This window comes from Microtus pennsylvanicus, chromosome 4 (assembly GCF_037038515.1).
Source record: "Microtus pennsylvanicus isolate mMicPen1 chromosome 4, mMicPen1.hap1, whole genome shotgun sequence".
Classification (NCBI taxonomy): Eukaryota; Metazoa; Chordata; class Mammalia; order Rodentia; family Cricetidae; genus Microtus; species Microtus pennsylvanicus.
The window spans coordinates 36,569,603-36,587,774 of NC_134582.1; the positions used below are offsets into that span (position 1 = coordinate 36,569,603).

At 41.6% G+C, this 18,172-nt stretch overlaps 1 protein-coding gene across 2 annotated transcripts in view; it reads right to left on the reverse strand.

Annotated features, from left to right (window-relative positions):
- Positions 1-925: 925 nt before the first annotated feature.
- The window catches only part of Commd10 (COMM domain containing 10), a 125,563-nt gene continuing 108,316 nt past the window's right edge, over positions 926-18,172 (reverse strand). For both annotated transcript variants that reach the window (XM_075968699.1, XM_075968697.1), the window contains 2 exons: positions 2,443-2,502; positions 926-1,724 (listed from right to left, as the gene is read on the reverse strand). In XM_075968699.1, coding sequence (XP_075824814.1) covers positions 1,686-1,724; positions 2,443-2,502 — 99 coding nt within the window. In that variant the 3' untranslated portion in view covers positions 926-1,685. The remainder of the gene's footprint in view (positions 1,725-2,442; positions 2,503-18,172) is intronic.

Consider the following 18,172-nt stretch of genomic DNA (forward strand, 5'->3'; position numbering starts at 1 on the left):
ACCACAGCGACAGAAAACCTAAGACAATAATGATGTCATTTGCCTTAGCGAAGCTAGTTATTTGGGATGACGGACTTTCAACTGACAAAATGCCTCCAGTAAGACTAGCCTGTAGGGAAGCCTGTGGAGCACTTTCTTGACCAGTGGTTAGTGTGGGAGAGCCCAGCCCACTGGGAATGGAGCCAACCCTGGGTAGGTGGTCTCAGTTGTGTAATAAAGCAGGCGAACAAGCCACAAGAGCTACCCACAAGCAGCATCCCTTGATGGCCTCTGCTTCAGCTCTTGCCTCCAGGTTCCTCCCTCAAGGACGGAGTGTGACCTGAGGGCTACACGCTAAAATAAACTCCATCCTCCCCAAGTTGCTTTTGGTCATGATGTTTTGTCACAGCAACAAAAACCCTAAGGCGTCATCCAAGGAAAAAGAAAGAAAGAGCAACCCTAGAGGTCACAGAAAGAAGCACAGGACATTACGTTGTAAACCTGCGCTGAGCTGTCCTGCAATGCAAGCTGGTGCCCTCAAACCCTTCATATCCATTAGTTATGGATTAACAGCTGTGACAGTTGCTTTCTGCAGTAACCTGAACTTCCAGTTCTTCTCAGCGACAGCACTCTTGCATAAACGCGTACGGGGCTCAGTGGCTCACACTGAACGCTGGCTGGAGATATGGGACACTGTAGTATCCAGGACGCTCACGTGAGAAATGTGCTCAACTGTAGTTGTTTTGTTTGCTTAACCACAGGACGTTCTGAAATCACGTTCCTTCCTGTGAAGAGGGCTATGTCCAAGCCGCTCTCTTCTTCCCCTGGAACCAAGGTAAGACACTTCCCTGATAAAAATTTCAAATGTTTTTTTTTTCCAGAAAATCACATATTTTTATACATGATCACAGTTTAAAATATAAAGTAAAAATACTGTACACTTGAATTTAAAGAATTCTAAAGGAGAAAACTTTTATTGACTGACACCATTGACAGTATATCCACAGAAGGAGAATGCAAAGAGTTTCTGATCTAAAATGTCAGATTCCCATGTAGGACTCATTACAGGTGTTTCCATTCACGATCTCAATCCTTTCCATGCAGTGAATTGCACTGTTATTAATCTGCAATAGTATATATAAACCTAGATGATTGTTAAACCATTAAAGACAGAAAAATTCAAGCGGGCAGAACAAGAGGATCACATTGGAATTAACTCAGAATAATACTGGCACCATTTTGATCTCCTTCTTGTATTATATCTCAAGCAAAATAAAGTCGTAAGACAAATGTCAGAGCATTTGATGGCCCGGGGCTGCTTCCCTAATTAAGCAATGTAATTATAAGGCTAGGGCACCCATCACACCTCCCGCCTCCAGACTTCGCCGATCCATGAAAACAGAACTGCGGCGAAGTGATGATGCAGCAACCTGACGAAAAGGCAATACGGCATTCACTTGTGATTTCTCTCCGAGAGTTTTCAACAATTGTTCTTGGCTCACGTGAGGAGAGAGGGTGTACCAGAAACCCCAGTGCTCTTATTGTGATCTCCCTTCATGGAAAGTATTTGTTTAAGAAGTGATTAAGTTATAGTATCTGTAGAATGAAGTCACTGAGTCCTCTCAAAAATATACTCAGGCAGTTCCTCTTCGATGCCAAAGACTGAGGTGGTGGGAATGTGATTGGGAAGCTGGTCTTCAAGGACATCATGAAAGGGAATCCAGCTGTGCTTGTATGGTCTCTAGCTATTTGTAAAGACAAAAAATAATGACAGCAAGTTAGTGAAGGGAACAAACCATACAAAATGTTAGAGACGTGCAAACTAAAGAGAAGCAATGGCAGCGGGCATACCACACAATGAACCCGCACACAGGGCATAAGGGTAACACTCAGGCCGCTTTTCTTGCTAGGTAAACATGTTAGGATTTAGGCTTGTCATTTAATTTTTTTTTTTTACATTTATGAAGGATGAAGACTTCTAAGTATTACTGCCTTATGTGCGCTCAGCTATTTCTTAGTAAATTATCACCATATGGTAAGACTTTAAAGTTTGGTGGTTAATGAAATGCATTTTCCTGGGGCACAAAAATCAATATTTGGAAAGAAAAATGAAATACAAATGAAAGATAAATCACTAAAATCTGGCAGCTTCCTTCTATACTTGGGCCCAGCCATGAAGTACTTCAGGTGATCCGCGGACCAGAGACTACAGGGCACAGTGCCTTGCTCAGTCTTACAGAAAGCATCAATCCTAACTCTTTAGTTAGAACCATTTTCATTTTTTCTGGCTTCGTTTTCAGATTCTCTTTGTCTTGGTTCTGCCTAGGAAGCTACTGTAAGATACGAGGTGTTTACAGGAGTATAAAGAATTTGGCCCTATAATAAGGCATTCAAAAATAAAAATGTATAAAACCAGAGGTGCTAGCAAATCTCCACATCTCAGAAAACATTTAAAACACAGACCTTGTTGTAGAAATCGAACAACTCCTTGTGGTTGAATTCCACTAGAATCTTCTCCAGGTTCTGTAAAGGAAAGAAACAGAAGGGAAATAATGAAATTCCTGTTATATTTTCCAATGCTATCCAGCTAGCCTAGGTATATGGGATTCCCAGAGCTCACAAAGTCACTTTGTGACATTCCACTTGAGCGAAAGGTTTCAACTCTACAGGGACACCTTTCTTTGACTCCTCAAAGGTTAATAAAATATACGCTAGCAAGAGAACAATTTAATTACCTTTTTTTCAAGACAAGACAGAGATAATACATGAGATTATATTTCATCTTTCTCAGCAGTCCATTTAAAATCTGGTAAATAGCATTAAGCATGTACTGGAGGCGGCGTATCTGATTGAACTCACCCAGCCATTAATGGCTCACGTGGGCACAGCCTCTGCCTCCGAGCACTAGCCTGACAGTTGCCATCTTAATGCACTACGATTGTTGCCTTCTTTCATGTGCAGACGCAGCACAAGCTAAGTTAACATGACAGTGTCAAAGCTAGGACTCACTGTCTGAGATTCAGCTCGCATGCTTTGGTGGAACCATTTTGAGTGCCACAGAGAAACACTGTGTTGGCATCTCCAGTGATCGAGTTAAATGGGTGCCCAACCAGCGCAACTGTACCCCACCCAGCTGAAGCACCAAACCACAACATTGCTAAGTAGCTAAGAAGGGCTTCCCTTAGCCAAGGTTCGCCTGAAGACATGAAAACATTAACATTAAAGGCGTGCGCCACCACCGCCCGGCTTTTATGTCCTATTTAAAATTTTAAAAATTATATATATATGAATGTTTTCTTGCATGTATGTCTGGGTACCATGCACATGTCTAATGTCTGTGAAGGAAGCAAGCTTTCAGTGCCTCTCTACTTTAATGTCCATACACATTGGTTGGTCAGCTATCCTGACACAACCAAGAAAGAAAGGCATTTATGTTTGAGGAGAACTCAAGAGTTAGTATTTGAGGGTGCTGCTCTTTGGGGCCTAACTAACTGGATGCCTGACATCTTTTCCTCTACTTCATATCCTTCTGGCTTTTGAGTCAACTCATGGTTCACGAGCATCTCTGCCGAGAAAGAAGGGAAAATGTCGAAACTCAACTGTGTCATCTCGCTACCATCAGCTGTAACAGTGGGTTTTGTGGAGGAAAGCAACAGAAACGCCCAGCTACAGTAGCTTCGTAGACTAAAATGAGACAAGGGATTCTCTACCTGCGTCCTGTCTACCACTGTCACCAGAGAGTAAATGGCTGTCCCACCAGCAGAGGAGGACAGCCTTTCTGGATGCACTGACCCAGGGTTGATGAGGGCTGATGAAAACAGCAGAGGCAGCAGGCTTCCAGGAATACAGAAACATTGTGGAGTCCTAGGCTCCGCTTGAGCCTGCTCCCCAACCACATCACCTCAAGCTCTGTTATGGGGTGAACAGCATCTCCCTCAAACTCATACAGTTGAACACTAACTCTTTGAAGCTCACAACATAACTCCATCTGTGGACAGGAACTGGAGATGTCCGGAAGAGTGGGCCCTAACCCAGCCTGGCCAGAGACCTGGATAAGGTAAACACAATGTAAAGGCCACAGAGGGAAACAAATGCTCATTTCCTAGCCCAGAAGAGAACTTCCGAAGCGCAAACTTTGGAAGACTAGTGAAATCTTGTGGGGCAGGCAGCTGGAAGAAATAGGCTTCTGGGAGCTTATATCTTGTCCTTGTCCCTTCTTGTCACTTTCTGACGAGAGAGAGAGAGAGAGAGAGAGAGAGAGAGAGAGAGAGAGAGAGAGAGAGAGAGAGAGAGTGTTTACAGGTACCATGGCCATCTGGGTGGGGTCAGGAGGTCATAGAGGGATGGAAAGCAGAAGAAGAGCTGCCAGTTTGCTGGAAAGAGCTGCTGGAGGGGACAGAACTGAAATCAGCAACACACAGGCAGCAGATCCAGAAGGTGGATCAAATGTACACTTCCAGACAAGGGCTCAGGAGGCAGAGATCACCCAGAAAATACACTGACATGTCTGGAGAAGACAGTCAGGTAAAGAGAGACAAACTCGGGAGCCACTGACACTTAAAACCAAGCAGAGAAGACAGCCTTGGAGAAGAATGTAGTGCGAGAAGAGAAAGTACCCTGGGCTGGATAATTGGGGTAAGTAGGTCCTGGATAGACACCGAATACCCAGGTTTCACACATCCTCCTTGTGTGCTACTTACAAGTGTGCAGTGGCTATTTATTATATTAGAATATGAATCAGGAAATTAGTATATAGACAGTAAAACTAGGTGGCTTGTTTTGAAATATGCCTTCAACCTTCCATTTTCCTGTTACACCCACTGATGTCACTAACACTACTAACTTGACAGATGGGGACTGGGAGAGTCCCTCTCTCCCTCTCCTGCCTTGTCCATGTAAGATTACAGCTAAAACTCTACTTAGGAAGCTCACTATTTCTATTGTCTGGGCTAATCTTACGCATTAATACACCCAACTTAGACGTTCTGTACTTGATCGGAAAACATGGTAAAGTAAAAACAAAATAACAAAAGATATTCTGCCAACATCTTGAGAAATATCACTTTTATATTCCTCTTCCCGTTTAATTTGTAAGCTTATCCTCCAGAACTTGGATAAGATTGCACACACCCATTAGCAAAATTCCCATGGAACTAGAATGCAGTCAGGTCCTCAGCGCGGTCTGACTTGATGAAAGACGACACTAAAAATATCTGCCGCTTTCCCATTAGCGAGGAACACAAATACATTGTGAAAAGAGAAAAGCAATTTTGTCACAAGTCATCTAAGCAGAAATAATAAAAATATCCCAGAAAAGAATTAAAATTTATATTGCTTAGCTTTCAAATCTAAATTGAGTATCAAAATTAGAGATGCTACAATTATTATTAACTGGAGCCACGGAGGCAGATGCTCCTGTGAGGGAAAGGCAACCAGATCTTGTTCAGCTGGACCTAAGACACTTTGCTTGGTCTCTGGAGGGGTTTTCTTTTTGGGTGAGGAACCTAGGCAGTGGGCATGTAAGTCACAATCCACCCTACTGAATGAGCACAATGAACAAAGACCACTAGACATCATTTACTAAGTAAACGTCTTTGTAGATTATGACTATAACTATATGTAACCAGAGATAATGCTAAATATATTCCAGCATATTTACAGTTAGTGGTTCAACTGTCTTTATTAAGCATTACTGTTCAAAAATGATCGATACAATGTCAGCTCTTAACAGATCAAATAAGCTATGAACTCCATCTTTATGTATAAACCATGGGCCATTTCTCTTTCCCACAGCATCTGATCTTTAAGAAACGAGTTACGTGTGTATTACTGATGTGAGGCAGCTTCATCTCCCAAGAGTTTTTTGTTGGTTTAATGACTTAAGGGTGCTAAAAGTATATCTGCATCAGCAAATGAGGCCTCTGAACTGAGATAGTTAAAATAAAAAAAGGTTAGCTAGAAATTATTGTAAAGAAATCTGCTCTATGCTAAACGGTGGTGGCGCACGCCTTTAATCCCAGCACTTGGGAGGCAGAGGCAGGCGGATCTCTGTGAGTTCGAGGTCAGCCTGGTCTACAAGAGCTAGTTCCAGGACAGGCTCCAAAGCTACAGAGAAACCCTGTCTTGAACTCCCCCCCCCCACCAAAAAAAATACCTGCTCCACGAAGATAAAGGCTGCACACAAACAAGAGATAGGGACAGTCATCATCCTTGCACTGAATCAAGGAGGTGGCAATAGGTGGATTCAGACTTTGATTTGCATGTCAGGATGGTTGGCAAGGAGGAATTCCCCTTTCCACGAAGATACACAATCATTCCCACTTAACACAGAAATACATACGAACTAGGATAAGGTAAAATAGCCAGTATAGGTCTTGAGGTGTCTCGCTATCCTAAGTAAAAAGAAATATAATATAAGGCTAAAGGCTTCAATTTCCCAGAAATATGCCGAAAAAATTAATAAATTGCCTTAGCTTTGATAATAAAATCAAATATAACAAAAATAAGCCTCTATGAAATTTTCACAAAGCTACATAACGTCATTACCAAGTTTAGAACTTTAATTTCAAACAAAGGAATAAGAAGTGTTACCTCAATGAATACACAAGATACAGAACACAGCAATAGAAATGATCACCTTCATAGAACATGGAGCTACGTTTCGTCATTTCCTCCAAAGTCTCTAGAAAATATTGCTCACTCCAGCAATTTCCTAAAACTCATAGGCATGACCCTGTTCAATGAGGAGGCGTTCTGAGAACCTGAGCTTATGTCAAAGAAGATGAAAATTTAAAAAAGACATCTGCCACCAACAGAGGCAAGCCATGGATAGCATTTGCTGAGGTTAAATCAACCAAAGAATAACTTCATTTTTTAATCTTTAAAAAGGATATTTTAGCAAAATGCTTATCTGCTTTAGAAGACAATGGTATATAAATTGCAAAAGCAAATTCCAAGCTCATTAGGGTGGCATTCACCAAATTTGGCCCATGTCTCTTAAAGATTCAAATTCTGGCATCATCTTGCATGCAGATGGATGTGGTAGCAAGGAGAGTACCAACAGTGTTTCACACACCGTCCTCCGGGACTCGGTTCCTGTTACTCTTGCTGTTCTAGCTGCATCCCAATTGAATGCACGTACACACATGCACATACTCTCTCCCACAGTTCAGCTGACACGGAATCATCTTCCCCTGAAAGCATACTGAACAGAGTCTGTCAGAGAGCGGATTCTGTGTGAAGGACGACAATGTTTTTCTACTCAGTTATAGTACTTGACTCAGAAAATATTGGACCTCATAACATAATCAAACTATAACTATTGATTCTCAATAAATATGAATAAAAATGACTCCCACCACAAGCTGGATAAAGCAGCAAATCTGGCATTTTACATTACTGTGCAGAAAAGAAAACGTGGCAGTTTGTCTGTCAACATGATAACAAACCATTCTGGCCAGAAATCTTTAGGTAACACAGAAGTTGTAGACACTACACATTTTCAGTGTGTTCAACTGGGTCAATCTCTCCTGGCCGTTTGACCTGCGATCTGAACACACCCTTCACTGTGGTTAGAAGAGGCATTACTCTCACACAGACAAAACAACACATGACAGTCTCATCAGCAGATCTCTCTCCTGTACGGTGGGCCATGAACTGCACAGACACTTGGAGCCAATCATAATGTAGCCTGTGTAGTATTCATTAACTGTAATGCATTATGCGTGTGCTGATATGTCATTATGATATTAGGCTTTGGTGTGAATACATTTAGCTATGGCTGCTGAATCTAATCAGCATGATAAGAGGTTTTAAATATCATTACACGAAGTTCTTTAAATAGCGGCAGCTAAGAATGGAGCTTTTCTGTATTAAATATTATAGGTGATGCGTTATGTTTTCTGGAAAATGGAAATTATTATAATCAGAAGCACTTTTGCCAAAACATTATCATTTGGAATAGTCGTATTACTTCCCAGAATGCTTTAGTACCCTGACTGAGGGACTCTGGGTAAACAACAAATGCCAGGTTAGACTCATGCTGTTTTCAGAATGCAGTGTAAAAGACTTGGAGTTCAACAGCCAAATTTGGGGATCTGCGATCTTCTTAAGATAAGTATTGACAAAAATCTGTGTGATACATTTGCAGTTTCCAAAGCTACATTATATTTGTTCTAAATTAGATAACCTACTACAGTGAACAAGATGTATAGTTAAAGGTATATGCTAGCTCCTTCCTTCTCCCCACTTCTCTGCCCAATCTTTTTTCTTTCCTTTTCAGTGTCTCCCCTGGTTAGCCCAGGCTGAGCTCATCTCCCAGAATCTACAGGCATGAGACACTATGTCCAACTGATTTAATTTTTCAAAAAATAATCGTGCTGTTCAGTCAGTTTGAAGGAAGGAGGACCAAGGTGTTCTCTACAGCTCACAGTCCAGATGCCATGTACACGTATTTGCTTAGAGGCTGCTTTAGCAGGATGGAAAAGCTAAGTTCAGCATTGCTTCGTTATGAAATGTATTTAACTAGCCACTGGTGAATAGTGACAATCCACCATTGACTGCAGTGTAACAGGAAGTACTAACCAACCCAATACCTGGGAACCCAATTCCCTAAAGACAGCCAGGAATAAAAGCAAAATTTGATAGATGCAGGATTAACTCAAGCAGTAACTGTCCAGGGGGCACTTTAACCTCTAACACTGCTGTTCTGAACACACTATGGCCATAACCGAAACCGCTTTCCCATCCCCATTAGATCCTTGTAAACTGTAACTGTAAGCCTGACTGGAAAGCCATCCTGGAATTAACTGAACTAATGATGCAGATCCCACAAAAACAAGCACCTTTATCAGGCTGGCACACTTCTAATCCTCAGCCAGGAGCTTGTGAACAGTATTTCCATTTTATGCTTAAAATATTAGTCTGTGGCAGCTGCTTGGAATTCAACACAGGCAACACCACCATATAACTCAATCTGTACTCTGATACTTGAAACAAAGAGGGAATGCATGTTTTACAGGGGAAAATAACACTGGAGAATTCAACTTACTTTTTAAATAGCAGTTTCATAGAAGTTCTCATATGCTAGTCAGTTCATTCATTTAAAGTGAGTAATTCAGTCCCAAGGCTACACTCTCAGAGTTAATTCTAGAAACTCTCATCACCTTTAAAGCAACCCCGGACTTTTAGCCACTGCCTGCTAACAACCAGTCATTACTCTGCCCCCCCCCCCCCCCCCGCCAAGCCCTGGACAGCCAGTAACATAGCCTTTACTGATCTGCCTGTCTGAAAAATTAACATAATCATGTATAAGTGGCATTTTGTGACTAGATTCACCTTGTGTTTCCAAGATTTATCCACATAGTATGTAACATTCACCATAAAAGTATGGTCCAATTAAAGCAACTAAAACTGTTAGAATTGGACTCTACAATTCAGACTTAACAAGTCATACATGATACAAACATATGTCTAGACAGAGTCCATACAAACAATGCTAGCACAGTTTGATTTTTTTGATAATTAAAATAAAATATAGCATATAAGCATGGCCCACAAACACACTTTATTTTAAAAAATAATTTAAAGAAGTATTTTTTTACTCCTTCTGGAAACCTGTTACTCATATTTTAGACTCTCCTGAAATGTCACCTCCTCTGGGAAACCTTGTTTGATTCTCCCCAACGCCCACCACCCTAGCTGCCTGCTCCGCTTCTCTCACACAGTGGGACCTGTTAGTTCTTGCTGTGATGGACTGCAGCGGAAGCAGTCAGACCATGCAGGAAGCGCCTGGATGTCAACGGCCTTGATATACACATTTAATGTCCACTGTCATCGACATTATTGGTTTTTAATCCTCCAAGACACACTGGGTAATGAACACACTGTCTTGTTCTTATTAAGCATTTACTCCACTTGAGTTATAACCCAAGCTCCTTACAGAACAATTCCAGAAAGGGGAAAATGTTTATTCAATTTTTAATCTACAGATACTCCTAAGACTTCTTGATGGCTATTTCTTGCCATAAAATTTTCATCAGAATTTTGTGCTTTGTAAAATCAAGCAATAATGAGGAAAACATTATAAAAGTAAGGTACAATTAATAATTTAAGTAATAACAGCAAACACGACACTAACTAAGTACAAGCCACCATTCCAGGTGCTTCAGCCCTATGAAGTAAAGGAATTCTCATAACAATCTCACGAACTCTCATTATCTCTACTAGATGTGAAGAATCGGAAGCACAAAGATTTGCTTAGGCAACTTAAGTCTGTACAACGAGCAGGCTGGCAGCCTGAATTGTAATCTGGTAGCAAGGTCTCAGAAGTCTATGTCTTAAACTGGCCTGTGGTATATTTTAAACTATAGGAAGACACTATAGGAAGGCACAGCAACTCTGAGGGGGGGGGGGACTCCCTGGCTGGAGTCCTAGCCACAGTGATTTTCTGAGCTTGGTTTGTTCTATTGTAAAGGCACTGTGAGAGGAGCTCTGCCATCAGGCAGAGTGAGGTTAGGAAGATAAACCTGTACTATACTGGAGTACACCTACTAGACGGTAACAGCAATGAGGGCAGTAAGCCCATACTTAGACTGTGAAGATACTGGACTTTCTTTAGTTCTAGGCAGTCTCACCTCAGCCAGCTTTAGCACTTTCACTCTCCTTGTGAATATGCTATTTTAAATAAAACTATGTTTAATGCACGGCTTTCAACACATATATTTCCAAGGTAATAAACCTAGAGAAATGAGGTTATGTGATCATGTAACTATGTCTTCAGTTTGTTCTATAAATTGAGTTATAGACATCCTTAGTCATTAGAGAAATGCAAATCAAAACAACTCTAAGATTCCATCTTACACTTGTAAGAATGGCCAAGATCAAAAACATTGATGACAACTTATTCTGGAGAGGTTGTGAAGTAAAGGGAACACTTCATTGCTGGTGGGAGTGCATGCTGGTACAGCCTTTTTGGATGTCAGTGTGGTGAATTTTCAGAAAATTAGGAAACAACCTTCCTCAAGACCCAGCAATACCACTTTTGGGTATATATCCAAAGGATGCTCAACCATGCCACAAGGACATGTGCTCAACTATGTTCAAAGCAGCATTATTTGTCATAGCCAGAACCTGGAAACAGTGTAAATGCCCCTCGACTGAAGAATGGATAAGGAAAATATGGTACATTTACACAATGGAGTACTACACAGCAGAAAAAAATGACATTTTGAAATTTGTAGGTAAATGGATGGAGCTAGAAAACATCATTTTGAGTGAGGTAACCCAGACACAGAAAGATAAGTATCACATGTACTCACTCATAAGTGGTTTTTAGACATAAAGCAAAGAAAACCAGACTATAAATCACAATCTCAGAGAATCTTGACAACAATGAGGACCCTAAGAGAGACATATATGGATTTAATCTACCTGGGAAGTAGAAAAAGACAACATCTCCTGAGTAAATTGGGAGCATGGGGACCATGGAAGAGGGTTGAAGGTGGAGGAGGGGAGGCAGGGAGTGGAGCAGAGAAAAATGTAGAGCTCAATAAAAATCAATAATATATATAAAATATATATACCTAAAAATAACTAAGTTATAGAGACCTAAGGAACTTTACAATATGTTTATGTTTGCCAGATTAATGCCAGCTAATGGCTTTTATCATCTTGCTATTAATTGCTTCTTGGCTCTTTAAATACACCTATATTAGCAATGTATTTTTAAAACCACTACTTAAAGGGCAAACTCAACTATACCACTGACCCACACTGAAAATGGCCAGCACATCAGAACAAGCAGACTTAAAATAAATATGAAAGACTAAGGAAAAACCTGTTATTCATACATCAGACTCTCCTGAAATGTTACCTCCTCTGGGAAACCTTGTTTGATTCTTCCCAACGCCCACCACCCTAGCTGCCTGCTTGGCTTCTCTCACACAGTGGGACCTGTTAGTTCTTGCTGTGATGGACTGCAGCGGAAGCTTTCAGATCATGCAGGAAGCGCCGTGACATCAAGGGCAGAGCCATATATATTTTTAATATCTAGTAATATAGAACATGAACGTTATAGGTTAATCCCCCCACCCCCACAAACACATTGGAGATTTATCTGTAAAACCAACTGTCCCCCTGAAAGCCAGGATCCAGCAGAGCTAGGGCAGAGTGCCACTAGTCTAAGCACAGGACTATGTGTATATACATCAACACAGCTCAGAGCAAACCTGGCCAACTGCAGCATCAATCATAATGGCTAAGGGTCTAATGTGTGTAAAACACCTATATGAACTATGACCTTTTTACTTCATTCACATATTCACCTTCCTGATTACATATTTCCTTTAACCCTGCAAGTCAAACTCATTAGATATGTTCTGGTACTTTGATGATTTGTATAGAATACTGTGTGGTTTTGGGGTTTCAGAGTAATTTCATTTTTTCTAACATATTTATAGTATTGGGGCTGGAGCAATGATGAACATATATAGCCTTTGCTTTACTTGAACTGAAATGTACAACAGAAATAAAGAAAAAGAACAAGATAAGTTGAATGCTGTAACAGTCAAGGTAGGGGTACTGGAGAGTCAATAGAAGATTCATAACAGAAATGATAGGTAATCTAAGATCAGAAAGGTAAATTCTTGGGAACAGGGCAAAGGGAGAACATAAAAGGAAGTAGGCTAATGTGATAATAATTGAACTATAGGTTAGGGTAGCTGTAGTCAAAACATAAAAGAAATACATGCATTTAAAGACAAGATTTCTTGAGTAAATTGGGAGCGTGGGGATGATAGGAGAGGGTGGAAGGGGAAGAGGAGGAAGGGGAGTGGACAAAAATATATAGCTCAATAAAAACAATAAAAAAGAGAAAAAATAAATAAGATCTGGAAAACCCAATGACTCTTCCAAGCGTTAGGAATGAAAGACAAGCATCAGGTGTGGGAAACGATGAGCAGGGACCAGTCACTGAGAAAAGAGGAGGGTGAAGGAAGAAGTCTTGGGTTGTCTTAGTTAGGTTTCTATTGCCTAGATGAAACCATGACCAAAAAACAAGTTGGAGGAAAAGTATATTTGGCTTATATTTCCATATCACTGGTTATTATTGAAGGAAGTCAAGACAGGAAATCAAACAGGGCAGGAACCTGGAGGCAGAAGCTTAAGTAAAGACTATAGTGGGGTGCTGCTTACTGGCTTGCTCAGCCTGCACCTAGGTGGGCAGATTAAGAAAATGCCCTACAGGCTAGTGTACAGCCTAAACTTATGGAGGCATTTTCTTAATAGAGGTTCCTTCCTCTCAGCTGATTTTAGCTTGTGTCAAGTTAACATAAAACTATCCAGTACAGGGATGGAGCAAAGGGAAGGAACTGGGAGTTCAACTTAACACATGTTGATTTGGAAGTATCTTTGGATAATCAAGTCGAAAAAGAAAATCAGCATGCTATTTAACATATAAATTTATTAGGGTTAGAGACCTGGGTTGTTGATATAAACTGGAAGGCCTAAGGACAGAGGAGCAGTTAAGAATTCAAGTTTAAGGACTACAGGGTATGGCCCAACGACAATACAAGGAGAAGATCAAGAATAAATGCTTGAAGGCAACACCAGCCACTGAGGGAATGCCTCGAGGGGTGGGATATAAACTAGAAAAGTGCTACCTTGGCTCCTGGAGAGTTACCAGAGTTATGACTGGGATAACAACAGCTCTCAACAGCCCAACTGAGACAAGGAGTGGTAAATTATTATTGTAGATTCAACAAAGGGGATATTACGGACCACAACAAAAGACTGTTTGGTAGCCTGGTAGGAAGAAGCCAGCCCAGTATTCCCAGAAGGCGATACAGAGCAAGGTCATTCAGTGAACAGGGGTTGGTCTGCTATAACCCAGATGCCTATCAGAATGGCGGTTAGTTTTCTGAAATAATGCTTCCTGGGGCACCCCACACTGTCTGTGACTGCTTCTGTATTACAGCCACAGGACTGCATATTCAGGAAGCCTGACCTATTTATGATCTGGCTTTTAATGGAAGTTTACTAATCACTTTTGCCACACATGTCTTAAATTATTAGTTCTATTTACCAAGTGACCTAACAAACGCTCACATCCCTCACTGCGTTCATGCCGCCTGTTAAAAGGACTGCTGCTTAGGTGTCAGTGAGGAAGGGAAGTCTGAAGGAACAGTGTAATTGCTCATTTCAAAGTTGAAATGTCAGGCCCTCGCTGTCATCTGACATTTCCCTGTTTTATAGGAAAGGCTGATGACAGCTTCAGAGGCGTGGGATAAACAAATCCCACCACCCAGCAGCTCATATTTATATGAATTTTACAAATGTCACTAATGACTCGTGCAAACTTCATGAATGAATGCAATTTTAATATTGAAAGTTCAAAAGGAAAAGTGTGTTCCCACGGTTTCTCTCTCTCTCTCTCTCTCTCTCTCTCTCTCTCTCTCTCTCTCTCTCTCTCTCTCTCACACACACACACACACACACACACACACACACACACACACAGCTTATTAGTGATAGTGTTTTGGAGCCTTTTTCAAACCACCAGTGATCAGTTCCAAGTATTTTATTTCATATATTCACATGACGTCAACAGAAATGTATTTGAGCATGAGTTTAGGAACTCCGGTTTCTCTAAGAGGAATAAGGCAGAGGTTGCTGGGAAACACTGCGGCAGGCAGATCTCCCTCGGTTATTCCGTGGGGCCTTGCTGGAGTGACTCCTGGGTAACAAAGCCTTCCATTTGGTTTAATGCTTTGTATCTGCTACTCATTAGAGAGGCTAAGTGCCTTTCTAGTCCAGTCATTAATATTAATGAATTCTGTGACCCCGGCCAACTTAATAAAACAAAGTTTAAAATACCCTGCTAAGTTCTCAGTAATAATTTGGAACTCAAAATTGCCTGTTAGAGTGCTGCAAAATAAACAAAGGCATTTTCTACCTGGACGCGGGGAAATGACAAAATGGCGAGAGCATTTATTCAACATGTCACGTTATGAATTTGGGCCACAAATGGCTGCTTCATAATCATAGGCTAATGGAAGAGGGAATTACGAAAGAACAGTTCCCCCCAAAACTCGAGCACAGTGTAAATATATGTTAATTCTGACTGGAGTGTCACTGGTGTAAAGTGTTTGCTAAACATGGACAGCCTGGGGCTGAAAACCCAGCAAGAGGGAACGGGGTGGGGGTGATGGCAGTAGGGGCGGGAGGGGGAAAAGACAATGAAGAAGATAAATCACCCCCAAACCCTCCCACCCCAAACTTCCCAAAACAATCGAGGCAAAACCTGTTTGGTTCCAAAAGTGGTAAAAAGTGATTTTTACCTGTAAATCGGCTCTGAGTTAACAAATATAAAACTGTAGGATTTCTGGGATGTACTCTAATAGTTGTGAAAAAATATGTGTGCCATGCATGTAGTTGGAGGAAAAGTCAATAGTTTTATAAAAGCAGAATGCTTGCACAAGTGTCTTAGGCATTTCGTAAATATGATCAGGATTACTTTTTGTTTGTTTGTGTTTTGAGACAGGGTTTCTCGATGTAGTCCTGGCTGGCCTGGAGGTCCTTATGTATACCTGCTGATCCCAGACTTCCGCCTGCCTCTGTCTCCTGAGTGATGGGATTAAAGGCATGCGCCACCATGCCTTGCCAAAAATCTCTTTTTTAGAGGGGGAAAAAGCCAACATGCAGAATAATCTACTTTAAGCGAAAGCACTGAGAGTTAGTCTCTTTTCTCAGACAATGTATATTCCAGGTTAAAATCACAACTAGCTACTTTTAAACTTATGAGCACAGACCACCAAAAAAGTAAAGTTATATTAGTGTCTTAAAAATATTCATAAATGAATGTCTGTAATGAACTGAATCTCTAAAATTCATTTCAATGGTGACGGAATCCAAAATTAAGTGATATTATTACTATTAAAGGCGTTTTCTTAACCCTTTGCGACACAGGAAAACAAACTGAAATGCCAACTGCCCTGAATCCAGGCTTTAACAGAGACTTAAGGATGTAACTTATTCACAGTGGGATGTATGAGTGTATGCCAATTCTTCATAGTATGAACTTACCTGAAAACCAGATAATATCTCATATTACAAGAATCAACCATATTTTACATTTAGATGACATATTGTTTTTTTCCCATGGAGCTTAAGATATTCTGCAAGACCTACCAGAAATGATCTCTCTCTCTCTCCCCATCAAACTCCAGACCAGAAAACATATATATTACACAGGGTAAGTGGCAAGTTAGCAATATGGCAATATAATACAGTGTGTAACCATCTTTTTTCTTTTCCTTCTTTCTTTCATTCTTTTTTGTTTGGTTGGTTTTCAGACAGGGTTTCTCTGTTTAGCTTTGGCACCTGTCCTGGAACTCACTCTGTAAACCAGGCTGGCCTCGAACTCAGAGAGATCCACCTGCCTCTGCCTCCTGAGTACCAGGATTAAAGGCATGCATACCACCACCGGCTTTAAGCTTAATCTTCTTTAAAGAAGATGACAGTGCTGTCTCTGCTATAAAAACAAAATTCAGAACTGCACACACTTCTATTCTAGAATTAAGCCTGGCTTTGCCCCTTTCTCTGGTTGGGAATGAACAGCTTCTTGGTCTCTGATAATGAGGTGACAGCAGGGTTGCAGAAAGTAGAACCTTTGCATGCTGAGAGCTGTTCTGAAGGTCATGATAACGCTAGGTGCTGTGACGTGTCCCATTACAGACCGAAACGTCAGTGAGGAATGCCCTTACCAGATGAACTTCCCCTAAACAGTAGTTTTTGTAGTTACTGAAGAGGATAAACTTGATGTGGGAGTGTCATATATCAATCTATTGATTTCATTGGCTAAGCAATAAAGAAACTGCTAGGCCCACTGGATAGGCCCACCCTTAGGTGGGTGGAGTAAACAGAAGAGAACGCTGGGAGGAAGAGGAAGTGAGCTCAGACTCCACAGCTCTGCTCTCCTGAGCAGACGCTTCAGAGAGACGCCATGCTACCTGCTCCAGGGAAGACGCACACGCTATGAAGCTCCGACCCAGGATGGACTTAGGCTAGAATCTTCCCGGTAAGCGCACCTAGGGGCGCTACACAGATGATTAGAAACGGGCCAGAGCAGTGTTTAAAAGAATACAGTGTCCGTGTAATTATTTGGGGCATAAGCTAGCCGAGCCGAGCCAGGAGGCTGGGGATTTGGGGACGCAGCCCCGCCGCCGCCCTTATTACTACAAATGACGCCCAGACGTGTGGCTAACTAAACCCACTTACAAAACCTGAGAAGGCTTAAAAATAAGGGAGAGAGCATTTAACACAGATTTTTGCTGTTTGTTGGTGGCGTGCTGTAGAGAGATTTCCTGATTCAGCAACAGCAGCAGAAAAAAAGCTGCGTTATTTTAAAGTGTGGCTTCCCGGGGCTGTACCGCCAGTGCAAAATCTGGCTTTATGTTTGTGTTCCCGCTTGGGATCGGAAGGAGAGTGCTCTGAGACCATGACGATGACTCAGAGCTCCCCGCCTGCTCCTGGGCAGAAGGCAGAATCAGGCTTAGGCAGGCGGAAGAGCATGGCGGATTCCTGCCGCCATACAGGGACGTGTTTTCAGACTGCGCAGTGCTCTGCATGTCAGATTTGGATGTAACTTGGATGAAAAGAATTTTGTGCTGCACGCTCAGTCTCAGAATTAAAGTGCTGAGTGCCGCTCCTACCTGGTAGCCCCAAGAGGCTTCCTGACTCAGCTTTAGCTGCAAAACCCTGCGGCTCATTAAGAGGTCCTGCCACAAAACACTTAAACGGTGTTGATGAAAAGCTGACCGCATGCTTTTCGGTTTTCAGCCGTAGCAGGAAAAAAGCTGCGCCATTTAAAAATGCCGGCTTTCTGGGCCATCCTGCCAGGGCAAACTCTGACTGTTTGAGGCAGGAGGGCCGGCTACCGAGAGAGGACTTGAGTGTTGTCTGTTGTAGCTCGCTGGCTGGCAGGGACCTTGCAGCCAGTACCTCAGCCATGAGGCTGGAAAGCTAAGGAATGGACTGGATCTAGCTGGCAAAGCCACGCCTTTTGTCCTACTGAGATTGCTTGGTAAATTAAAGACTCATGTGGTCAGAAAAAGAGAGATATACAGTAAAGAGAGATTCAAAGACAGAGAAAATTTCTGAATGGTTTAAAGTGTGTTAAAAATATATGCAAGCTGAA